Source organism: Rhinoderma darwinii, chromosome 3, assembly GCF_050947455.1.
Source record: "Rhinoderma darwinii isolate aRhiDar2 chromosome 3, aRhiDar2.hap1, whole genome shotgun sequence".
In the NCBI taxonomy this organism is placed as follows: Eukaryota; Metazoa; Chordata; class Amphibia; order Anura; family Rhinodermatidae; genus Rhinoderma; species Rhinoderma darwinii.
Window position 1 is genome coordinate 241349207 of NC_134689.1, and position 12253 is coordinate 241361459.

A 12253-nucleotide genomic window follows, 5' to 3' on the forward strand; every position below is an offset into this window, starting at 1 on the left:
TCCTCCCGCAAAAAATAAGCCCTCACACCGCTCTAGTGACGGAAAACATGGCTCTTGGAACAAGGAGAGTGAAAATCGAAATGGAAAAAATGGCTCTGTCATTAAGGGGTTAATCTGTATATTTTGTGTGTGTTTCAGTACTTTGGTTATTACAAGTCGTGCGACATTTTACAATCGTATCAAACCTGCGATGTTAGTGATAACAGAGTCCACTGCTCTATATGACCACAGAGCCGGGGCCGCCTTGTGCTGGCTGAGGTGTGGCTCGGAGCAACGTGGTAGCAGCAGCGTCAGACTACCGTAAGGAGCCGGGGGCGAAGCTGACACGCGGCTGGGTCTGTATATCTGCTGACACATGCTAAGCTTCGTGTCTCCTGACAAACCTGCACTTCATTGTCTGCCGGCGCCCTGTTTAGTAGCAGCTGTCAGGGGCTTCGTTCAGATGGGGGTTGAAGCGCTTCTTCAGTCAGACAAACCTACTGAGATACAGCTCGGTATGCTGCGCTCTGGAATACAGACGAGAAGTAACGTGTATTTGTGGTGAGGGCATGGCTTGTATTGCCGTGCTGCCTCTGTGCACACCAGTCGCGTAGCACGCGGTCAGCTAGGCGGTCGGGCATGCGGCTGCAGGGTTCTATGCTTCGAACACTCGTTCTCCTGTGTTATATTTTGTGCCCACGTGTTGCTGCTGTTTGCTTCCGCCGCCCACGTGGCTGTGGCGCCCCTAGATACTGCGCATGCGCTTTTGCCCCCTATCCAGAGGGTTACTGAGGTGACGGGGATATTTGGACTAATGATTAGCCGTATACGGTTCACCATTGCCTCCCTGAGGGTGGGAGAGTGAAGTAAGCCCTGCGGCGCTCGTGTTTGAAACCAGGCAGACGGGGCGGAAAAAAATGAAAGGGGGAGGAGGCTACTGATGGCCAGGCCCCGCCCCCTTTGCAGACGGTTTATGTGTTTGCATCGTCTGGCAGTCAGGCCGTTATTCTTGAGGATCCTGCACCGTGATCGCGGCTCGTTGTGAGGAGCGGCCGTCTAGCAGTGAGAGTGCTCCTCCCCGGGGGACGCGTGTGTTCTGCAGTGTGTGTATACATACGTATTGTTCTCCTATGGGTGTATTTACCTGTCTGTCTGTGGTGGAGGGAGAAGGCCTGCTGCTGCACGGTGTGTTCTGTAGATGCGATGCTCGCCTGTCACTGCTCGCTGCCTGTCATCTGCTTGTGAGGAGAATGCTACTTGTCCTCACTGATTCTCATTCATTTACTGCTAAAACGCAGGCCATAGAGCTGCAGGACTGCGCCTCCGTGTAGTTGTTACGGCTGCGGCAGGCTGGGAGATGACCGCGGATTACTGCTTTATGCTGCGTCTAGTGCAGCCCCATGATCCCTAAATCTCTGCTCTTGGGTGTCTTTCACTTTTATCGCTTTCAAACAGGAACTGGAATCTGTGAGCAGTCACTGCTGCTTATGTCACTCCTCAGATGCCACATTGTCCCTGTTATAACGATACTTACTTAGTAGACATGTTTGTGTCTTTTTGATAAAGCTACGTTCATGTTTTCTGAAACCGCATGTACGGTTCTCTACATAATTTTTTTTTTTTCTTCAGTCCATCAGCAGAACACGGACTGCTGCTGTATTGTACCCATTTAATCTATGTCTGCTGACAGGGAAGCTGCTGGGGGTTTACATTTCCTACTCTTCTATTGGGTGTCTCCTGCTTGTGAGAAGTGACCATGCTGCATGCACGCTTCCGTTGTATGACTGATCCGTGAAACACGGACCGCACACGGAGGGCCTCCGTGTGCAGTCCGTTGTTTCACGGACCAAATAAAAAAAAAGGCCAAGACTGTTCCTACTCCTGTCCGTTTTTGACGGACCTGTCCTGTGTTTGACGGAACGGCCGCACGGTTCTGTTAAAACGACGGAAGTGTGCTTGGCCCCTTTGAAATGAATGTCAGGGTGCTGTCAGTTAAGAAAACGGATAGCACCCTGACAAAAAAAAACGTGACGTGTGCGTGAGGTAATATTGGGTACATGTTAGGTCATGTTAACACTCCGGGTCCTGTTTTAAATGCAGATTCCATGCCTAAAGCCTGACAATCTGCTAACGTTCCGCTGGCTATGCGTGTGAATGAGGGGTTTCTGGTATAATACTGCTGACGTTCCGCTGGCTGTGCGTGTGAATGAGGGGTTTCTGGTATAATACTGCTGACGTTCCGCTGGCTGTGCGTGTGAATGAGGGGTTTCTGGTATAATACTGCTGACGTTCCGCTGGCTGTGCGTGTGAATGAGGGGTTTCTGGTATAATACTGCTGACGTTCCGCTGGCTATGCGTGTGAATGAGGGGTTTCTGGTATAATACTGCTGACGTTCCGCTGGCTGTGCGTGTGAATGAGGGGTTTCTGGTATAATACTGCTGACGTTCCGCTGGCTATGCGTGTGAATGAGGGGTTTCTGGTATAATACTGCTGACGTTCCGCTGGCTGTGCGTGTGAATGAGGGGTTTCTGGTATAATACTGCTGACGTTCCGCTGGCTGTGCGTGTGAATGAGGGGTTTCTGGTATAATACTGCTGACGTTCCGCTGGCTGTGCGTGTGAATGAGGGGTTTCTGGTATAATACTGCTGACGTTCCGCTGGCTGTGCGTGTGAATGAGGGGTTTCTGGTATAATACTGCTGACGTTCCGCTGGCTGTGCGTGTGAATGAGGGGTTTCTGGTATAATACTGCTGACGTTCCGCTGGCTGTGCGTGTGAATGAGGGGTTTCTGGTATAATACTGCTGACGTTCCGCTGGCTGTGCGTGTGAATGAGGGGTTTCTGGTATAATACTGCTGACGTTCCGCTGGCTGTGCGTGTGAATGAGGGGTTTCTGGTATAATACTGCTGACGTTCCGCTGGCTGTGCGTGTGAATGAGGGGTTTCTGGTACAATACTGCTGACGTTCCGCTGGCTGTGCGTGTGAATGAGGGGTTTCTGGTACAATACTGCTGACGTTCCGCTGGCTGTGCGTGTGAATGAGGGGTTTCTGGTACAATACTGCTGACGTTCCGCTGGCTGTGCGTGTGAATGAGGGGTTTCTGGTACAATACTGCTGACGTTCCGCTGGCTGTGCGTGTGAATGAGGGGTTTCTGGTACAATACTGCTGACGTTCCGCTGGCTGTGCGTGTGAATGAGGGGTTTCTGGTACAATACTGCTGACGTTCCGCTGGCTGTGCGTGTGAATGAGGGGTTTCTGGTATAATACTGCTGGCTGTGCGTGTGAATGAGGGGTTTCTGATACAATACTGCTGACGTTCCGCTGGCTGTACGTGTGAATGAGGGGTTTCTGATATAATACTGCTGACGTTCCGCTGGCTGTGCGTGTGAATGAGGGGTTTCTGGTATAATACTGCTGACGTTCCGCTGGCTGTGCGTGTGAATGAGGGGTTTCTGGTATAATACTGCTGACGTTCCGCTGGCTGTGCGTGTGAATGAGGGGTTTCTGATACAATACTGCTGACGTTCCGCTGGCTGTGCGTGTGAATGAGGGGTTTCTGATATAATACTGCTGACGTTCCGCTGGCTGTGCGTGTGAATGAGGGGTTTCTGGTATAATACTGCTGACGTTCCGCTGGCTGTGCGTGTGAATGAGGGGTTTCTGGTATAATACTGCTGACGTTCCGCTGGCTATCCGTGTGAATGAGGGGTTTCTGGTATAATACTGCTGACGTTCCGCTGGCTATGCGTGTGAATGAGGGGTTTCTGGTATAATACTGCGCGGAATAATGACTGCAATGCGGATTTTAAAATCTACAGAATTCTCATTGCCGCAGATTGTTGGCCAGCCTACGGCAGAAACCCGAGTGTCGGCTCGGATTCCTACTGTGGTATTTTTAAAAAGTCCTTGGTGGATTTGCCTATGGCAAATCTCTAGTGTGTGAACATAGCCTTAGGGGATTGTTGTGTATGCAGTATGACTGAGCCATACCTACTCCGTGTCACCCATATTCTTAGGGGTATTGTAGTGTAGCTAAGGGTATGTTTACGTGGCTTATTTTCTGAAGTTTTTCGGGGCGCAAACGCCCCGAAAAATAGCTGAAAAGCCCGGAAGCTGAACGCTTCCAAACATCTGCTCATTGATTTCAATGCGAAAAACTGCATTCTGATGGGGCGTTTTTTTACGCGGTTGTTTGAAAACACGGCGCGTAAAAAAACACCCTGTAAAAAGAAGTGCATGTCACACTTTGAGCTGGTTTTGGAGCCGGTTTTCATTGTCAATAGAAAAAAAGACCGCCAAAAATGCCCGAAAAAAAACATTTGTGGTTTCAAAAACGGATGAAAATCAGAGGCTGTTTTCCCTTGAACACCGCTCCATTTTTTACAGCCGTTTTTACCTTATGTGAACATACCCTAAACTTTGTTTATTACTACAGCAACTTACGCCTGGAGTCCTGCGTATTGTGAGCTGCAGGGTGACCACTTTCTTACTACTAGGGTGTAATAAGTGAGTCGTTTTTGTCACTCTTTGCAGTGATGTTTGTAATTGATGCCAAATGGCGGTGTTTTTTTTTTTTTTTTTGCAGCGTTACAAAAATGGAGGCAAGTGCCAAAAAACCACTCCACTTAAATCAACCCAAACTGTTAGGCTGGATTCACACGAGCACATTACGTCCGTATTGGACCAACGTATTTCGGCCGCAAGTCCCGGACCGAACACCGTGTCGGGAGCCTGGCTCCTAGCATCATAGTTATGTACGATGCTAGTAGTCCCTGCCTCGCTGCCGGACAACTGTCCCGTACTGTAATCATGTTTTCAGTACGGGACAGTAGTTCCACGGAGAGGCAGGGACTCCTAGCGTCGTATATAACTGTGATGCTAGGAGCCCGGCCCCCTGCAAGGTGTTCGGTCCGGGACTTGCGGCCGAATTATGTTCCATCCATTACAGACGTAATGACCTCGTGTGAACCCAGCCTAAATCAGTTGTAAGTGGGCAGGGAAATCCCACAGCTCATAAATACGCCGGACTGCAGGCTCCGAGTGCTGTAACTAATAAACTAAATTGAACCAAACTCCATCATGGTCACACATAAGACATAACGCTGAAGTCGGCGTGCCGGTCTCCTGTTTTCTGCCCTCAGAAGGCAGCATGTAATTCACTTCACTCGGTGTAGTATAGTCTTAGGAGTTGGTTATACATCCATTAGGAAACTATGCCTTTGACTGGAATGTGCATCTGCTTTACAGCTGGAGCACAGATTGTGTAATACTAGTATGGAGTCTTCTAAACTATGGAGTAAACTGTTACTTTTAAAACTGACAGTAACAGAATCTAGACTGGTTTTGTGTGTATGTACTAAATTTTGTTAATGTTTCTGTATTTTTCTTTCAGCATGGCAGACTACTTGATCAGTGGTGGTACTGGATACGTTCCTGAAGATGGGCTTACTGCGCAACAGCTTTTTGCAAATTCTGATGGCCTTACATACAAGTAAGTATCTAGTTATCACTCATCAGATATACAGGATATTCCATTCTTTAATCTTGCTGCAGTTACTGATGACCTCTGGTCCTTAAAGGGGTGTTCCCATTGTAATCACTTATGGCATATCCACAGGATACCACATAAATGCCTGATACATTCAGGTCCCCACCTCTAGGATCCTCGTCTTTTGGGAGAATGGGTCGCTGGCTGATTCCTGCCTACTTTTTGCTCCATTGACTTCAACGGAGAGGTGACTGAGCTTATATGCTGCACACTCTTTTGAAGTCTATGGGAGTTACAGAACTCAATGGAAGAGAACCGTGGTCACTAGACCCCCACATCTCCCACTAGATTAGGGTACCGGAGGTGGGACCGGCATGTATCTGACCTTTCCTGTGGATATGCTATAAATTATTAAAATGGGACTACCTCTTTAGGAAATGTGACCTTTTCTTTTTTTAAAAAGGCTTTATTTTTCCAAAACTTTTGCAATTTATTACAGTACAAAACAAGTACAGTAAATAAAACAATATAAACAAGACAAAGTACAAGGTATCTGCTAGGCACTATACTGCAATATTATCAGAAGAGATGTAGTACATATATAGCATACATGAACTGTGCCCTGTCAATGCCTCACAAGAAAACAGTTATACCACATTTATCCCATGCCCCATTCTCCCCAACCCAATCAGAAGTTTCTCCACCTTTTAAACCGCAGATTCGGATGTCTCCAACCATCTGGACCAGATCTGAACTTTCTTATCTTTAGTGTTATGTTGCATTTTCAAATACAGTTAATTGAAATAAACAGGTTGTTTGTAATGTGCAGTTCCAACTTTGAACACTATATTTAGTTTTTAGGTCCGAGATTCTGGGCTGATGTCGTCAGATATTTTTTATTGTGTTTGGTGCTCCATTTCTCTGACAGTGACAAATAGAAATGTAGCACTTGATTTGTGGCTGTGTAGACTATCTGTTAGCAGCTGCCACTTACTGCATACGGTTTGGGCTATATTCACTCTTGCATTATTTCTTTTGCGTCTGGTTTCTTTGCTCTTGGACGGCCATTCTGCTTGATACTATCCTGTAAGACAAACTGTTAACCAGACAGATTCCTTATACATTTGTGAGATCCATTATGTTATATTAGTCATCGCACCTGTAAAAATGAAAGTCATGATGCCAGTGTAAACAGCGATTTGGTTAAGATTGCAATGCAATTTAGAGTGCACACAGAGTAATTGCACGTCAAAACCACAGGGGTCCTAAATCTGTTGGTTGTAGCCTGATTTTTTTTTTATTTAACCCCTTCGAGCACCTGTACGTGCTATTACGCAGGTGCAGTGGGTGATGTTTTGGGGCGCGCTTCATTTGCAGAGGGTGTCTGCTGTATTTTAAAGCGGACAGCCGGCAGCAGCGATCGCGCTGTTCCTGGCTGCTTAACCCCTCAAATGCTGTGGTCAATCGCGACTGCAGCATCTGAGGCGTTGAAAAGAGGGGGCCCACTCCGACCGCTTATCACCCCATTAACAAAGCCTGTAAATATGATGATATACTGCAATACGTTATTATTGCAGTATATTGTACTAACGATTGTCTGTTCAAGTCCCCTAGGGGGGCTAATAAAGTGTGTAAAAAAAAAAAAAATGCCATAAAAGATGTAAACCGCCGAAATTGATGGATTTTTGGTCAACTTCGCTCTCAAAAAAAAAAAAAAAAATGTAACTTTTACATACCAAAAAATGGTACCAATAAAAACTACAGCTTGTCCCGCTAAAAATAAGCCCTCACACCGCTCAGTCGATGAAAAAATAAAGTTATTGCTCTCAGAATGTGGCGACACCAAATCTTTTTATTTTTAGAACAAAAAGTTTATCAATAAAAGGTAGTAAAATATAAAACAAACCTATATAAATTTGGTATCACCGTAATCGTATTGAGCCTCAAAATAAAGATACGTTTTTTTAGTTTTTACTGCACGGGGAAAGCCGTAAAAACATAACACAAAAAACAATTGAGGAATGGCAGTTTTTTCCCAACTTCAGCCCGCAATTTTTTTTTTCCAGTTTGCCAGTAAATTATATGGAACTATAAATGGTACCAAAAGCAACTACAACTCCTCCCACAGAAAATAAGCCCTCATGCCACTCTATTGACAGAGAAATAAAAAACGTTATGGCTCTTGGAATGCGGGGAGTGAAAAATGCAAGTCAAAAAATGGCTTCGTCCCGTCTTATTTTATTGTTTTTAAATCCAGCATTGCGCTCGCCTTTCCTGCCCTCCTAAGACTGAATAATGACCGCTACTCTAGTATACACTCTTAGGCTATGTTCACACAGCGTTTTTTGACGTGGTAACCGCGCCACAACACGTCAAAAACGGCCCGAAAATGCCTCCCATTGATTTTCATTGGGAGGCGGAGGCATCTTTTTCCCGCGAGACGGAGAAAGAAGGGACATGCCCTATTTCCAAACAGAATTTTGAGGCAGAATTTCCGCCTGCAAAAAACTCTGTGTGAACATAGCCTTAGAGTGTGTTCACACGCGGAGTCAAAAATATATGAAAATACGTTGCTGTTTTCAAGGGAAAACAGCTCCTGATTTTCATACGTTTTTCTAGCAACTCGCGTTTTTTACGGCCGTTTTTGTAGCGGTTTTCAATAGTCTATGAAAAACTGCTCCAAAAATGTCCCAAGAAGTGACCTGCACTTTTTCGCCGCCGTTTTTTTACGCGGCTGTTTTGAAAAACGGCAACGCGAAAAAAACGCCCGAAAAATCGGAAGCAGAACGCCTCCAAACATGTGCCCGTTGATTGCAATGGGAAAACGGCGTTCTGTTCCGATGGGCTGTTTTTTTACGTGGCCGTTTTGAAAAACAGCCGCGAAAAAGTGCAGGTCACTTCTTGGGACGTTTTTGGAGCCGTTTTTCATAGACTCTTGAAAAAAAGCTCCAAAGACGGCAGTGAAAATCGCGGGTGGCTTAAAAAAACGTCTGAAAATCAGGAACTGTTTTCCCTTGAAAACAGATCCGTATTTTCAGACGTTTTTGAGTTTGCGTGTGAACATACCCTTAGGGTCAATGCACACGATGCGTATTGCGTGTGGTTTTGCCACGCATATTCGCGTGCGGCAAAACCGCAGCATAATACAGTACTGGACTTTAAAATCTGCAGCATGTCCATTTATCTTACGTTTCCGCTTGCGATTTCCATCTGTCTAGTGTAGAGGAAAATCACACCAAAACGCTGCGATTTACGCATCAAAACTTAAAAACCGCAATGAAAATACATCAAAATATGCGCGATCTGATGCAGTTTTTACCTGCGAATTTCCCACGTATTGCTGAGGTTTTGGTGCGTATTTTCTGCTGCAAAATATGCAACGTGTGCATGTAGCCTTATACAGAGGCCTTCATCTATTTTTGCGCTTTTATTTTAATAAAGGACAAAATTTGTCAGTACTCTTTCTTTTGAAGAGTTTGGCACTCAAGCACAGTTATAAATTGCTGTCCTTTTATTGGGGCCGCACATTTAAAGGGAGCCTGACAGCACATCTAACAAACAGCTGGCACTGCCAGTTAGCGATAAGGTAACGAAAAGGAAGATGTACATACCAGTGAGGTGTATCATAGGGCTTGCATTGGGGTAAAAGATAAACTTTTATACCGCTGTTTGCTAACGTGCAAACAGACTCTGTTTTAAGTGTCAGATCCGTTTTTGTAACGATCAGAAAAACAGATCTGCAACCCCTATAAAATATGAAGTTAATCGGCACAGAATTTTGGACCTAACAATGAAATTGTGTTGAACTTTGAAGCAATTGGCCTAAAGTCGTGTGATCTCTTTGCATTCAGTGTGTCCAAGGAAAATAATACATACACACAGGTTCAATGTGTTTATTTATTTATTTTTTTATTGGACTGCTACAGAATATACATTAGGGTATGTGCACACACACTAATTACGTCCGTAATTGACGGACGTATTTCGGCCGCATGTACCGGACCGAACACAGTGCAGGGAGCCGGGCTCCTAGCATCATACTTATGTACGATGCTAGGAGTCCCTGCCTCGCTGCAGGACAACTGTCCCGTACTGTAATCATGTTTTCAGTACAGGACAGTAGTTCCATGGAGAGGCAGGGACTCCTAGCATCGTACATAAGTATGATGCTAGGAGCCCGGCTCCCTGCACTGTGTTCGGTCCGGTACTTGCGGCCGAAATACGTCCGTCAATTACGGACGTAATTAGTGTGTGTGCACATACCCTTACAAGCTTTAAATGCAGCCTAAAATTGGTTGTTTGTACAATCCCGGGAAACGTTAAAATACTCGCTATGGCCAGGACATCCGCTTATTAGAAAAACTGTGACACCTGTAGCTTCTTGACCGGAAAACAAAAAGCAATGGTCGATTTGCCCACCATTCCAGAAGCATCTGGTAATGCGTGTACAAGATTTTTAGCATAGGAGTTTATGGAGGTTGTTGCGCATGGTTAGGTAAAAAGGCATTGAGAACGGGCTGTGGTTGCCCTTTGCTTGCAATATAGGAGTTCTGTTCCATATTTGAGTTTTATTGTGGTCTATTAGGCTATACATTGGAATCCCTTTTTTACAGGAGTTTCCCCATGGACGTTCTATATTTGGACGTGGCGTTCTTGTTGCAGGTTTTCAGTGCGGCTAGAGCCCCGAAAACCTGCATCAATGTGTACAGTACAATGCATGTAAAAAACCCTATTGAATTGCAGAAGGAAATATCTGTTTTGCATCTGAAATCATGCAAATTTTCATCTGTTTCAGCCTTGTGGATTAGCATCAAATTTCACTTATTTCTACGCAAAGGGTAAAACCTGCATGCAACACATGAAGGTTTTGCATCAGTTTTCAGGCCCTCTCAGCCAAAGAGATTTTCCACTGCCTAGGATCATGGCATAATTAAAGCTTCTTCAACTTTCTAATATACCCTGTATTGGGTCCATAGTTTACAAGATCTCTGCCTGCGATCAAGTCTTGTTCACACCCAGAGGCTGAATACATATGCTGGATTTTCAGCTTCTGCATGTAAACCAGAATGTTGGCAAGCATTGATCTTGCTAGAGGGGAAGTAATAGTTTGTTAGAAAGTTGCACAAGTTTTCTTCATGCTATAAATAAGCTTTAGTCACGTAAAACTAGACCATAGCTTTAAATATGAGCGAAACCACAATATATGGTCCCCTGCAACTTTAGGTAAAATCATAACATTAATGTACTCACTGACTAATGTTTCGTCACGGCCACCAAGTTTCTTGTAGGAAAACATTCTGCGGTTTTACTGTGACTTGCAGGCAACAAAATGTTGCCCCTGCCTTTAACCCCTTAATGACTGCCGATTAGCCTTTTCACGGCGGTCATTAGTGGGCTTTATTCTGATGCAATAGCCTTTTCACGGCGCTGCATCAAAATAAAGTAAACCGAGCCGGGAGCTGATAAATCTCCCTGCTCTCAACTACCAGAGGCAGCTGATGGCTGGGGGCGTCCCTGCTCGAATGTGTGAGATCGATATTAGTATCTATCTCTCCCGTTTAACTCCTCAGATGTGGCACTAAATGACGTGTGCCGCATTTGAGTGGTTTTGGAGAGAGGGAGGGAGCTCCCTCTCATCCCACTGACACCCGGCGATAAGATCACTTAGTGTCTGTGTCTTCTATGGCAGCCGGGGGGCCTAATAAAGACCCCCAGGTCTGCCTGTAGTGAATGCCTGCTAGATCATGACGGAGGCATGACCTAGCAGATGCCTGTCTGTTTTAAACGGACAGGCAGTAATACACAAAAGTATTGCAGTGTATTATAATAGCGATCGGAGGATTGCATAGTGAAGTCCCCTAGTAGAGTAAAAAAAAATTGAATAGTTAATAAAAAAAAAAAATGAAAAACCCACTTTTTCCACTTACAAAAATGCTTTACTATTAAAAAACAAAATAAAGCAAAGAAGTTACACATATTTAGTATCGGCGCCTGCGTAACGACCCTGACTATAAAGCTGTTACATTATTTAACCCGCATGTTGAACGCTGTAATAAAATAAATAAAAAATTCTGTGAATCCTGACTTTAAAAAAAAAAAGTGATCAAAAAGTCGTATCTACTCCAAAATGGTATCAATAGAAACTACAAGTCGTCCCGCAACAAACAAGCCCCCATACAACTGCATCGGCGGAACAATAAAAAAAAGTTATGGCTCTTCAAATATGGAGACACAAAAACAAATTTTGAAAAAAAGTGTTTTCACTGTGTAAAAATAGTAAAACATACAAAATCGATACAAATTTGGTATGGTTGCAATCACAACAACCCGCTGAATAAAGTTGTGTTATTTATACCACACGGTAAACAGCATAGATTTAGGACGCAAAAAAGAGGGGTGACATTTCAGGTTTACTTCTACCCCCCCCCCCCACAAAAGTTTATAAAAGTTAATCAATAAATTATATGTACCCCAAAATGGTGCTATTAAAAAATACAACTTGTCCTGCAAAAAATAAGACTTTCTACAGCTATGTCGACGCAAAAATAAAAAAGTTATAGCTCTTTGAATGTGACGATGGAAAACGTAAAAAATAGCTTGGTCATTAGGGCCCAGAATGCAAGCAGGGGGAAGGGGTTAAAGGGGCTGTCTGGCACTTTAAAAAACATTTGCCAAGAGAAGGTAAGTGGGTAAAAAAACCTGAACATTCTTGCATGTTCAATCCCCCGCTGCTTCGCTGGTGTCTGCCGGTCTTTCTTGACTTGTCTGGGAGGGATGACAGGTC

At 44.6% G+C, this 12253-nt stretch overlaps 1 protein-coding gene across 5 annotated transcripts in view; it reads left to right on the forward strand.

The window, feature by feature from the left end:
- Positions 1–254: 254 nt before the first annotated feature.
- The window catches only part of IMPDH1 (inosine monophosphate dehydrogenase 1), a 62378-nt gene continuing 50379 nt past the window's right edge, over positions 255–12253 (forward strand). The window contains exons 1-2 of one of the 5 annotated variants that reach the window (XM_075857573.1): positions 255–335; positions 5374–5472. In XM_075857573.1, coding sequence (XP_075713688.1) covers positions 5375–5472 — 98 coding nt within the window. In that variant the 5' untranslated portion in view covers positions 255–335; position 5374. Of the gene's footprint in view, positions 336–753; positions 846–874; positions 1083–1145; positions 1165–5373; positions 5473–12253 lie in introns of those variants that run through there. The other 4 variants (XM_075857571.1, XM_075857570.1, XM_075857576.1 and 1 more) reach the window with 4 other exon arrangements.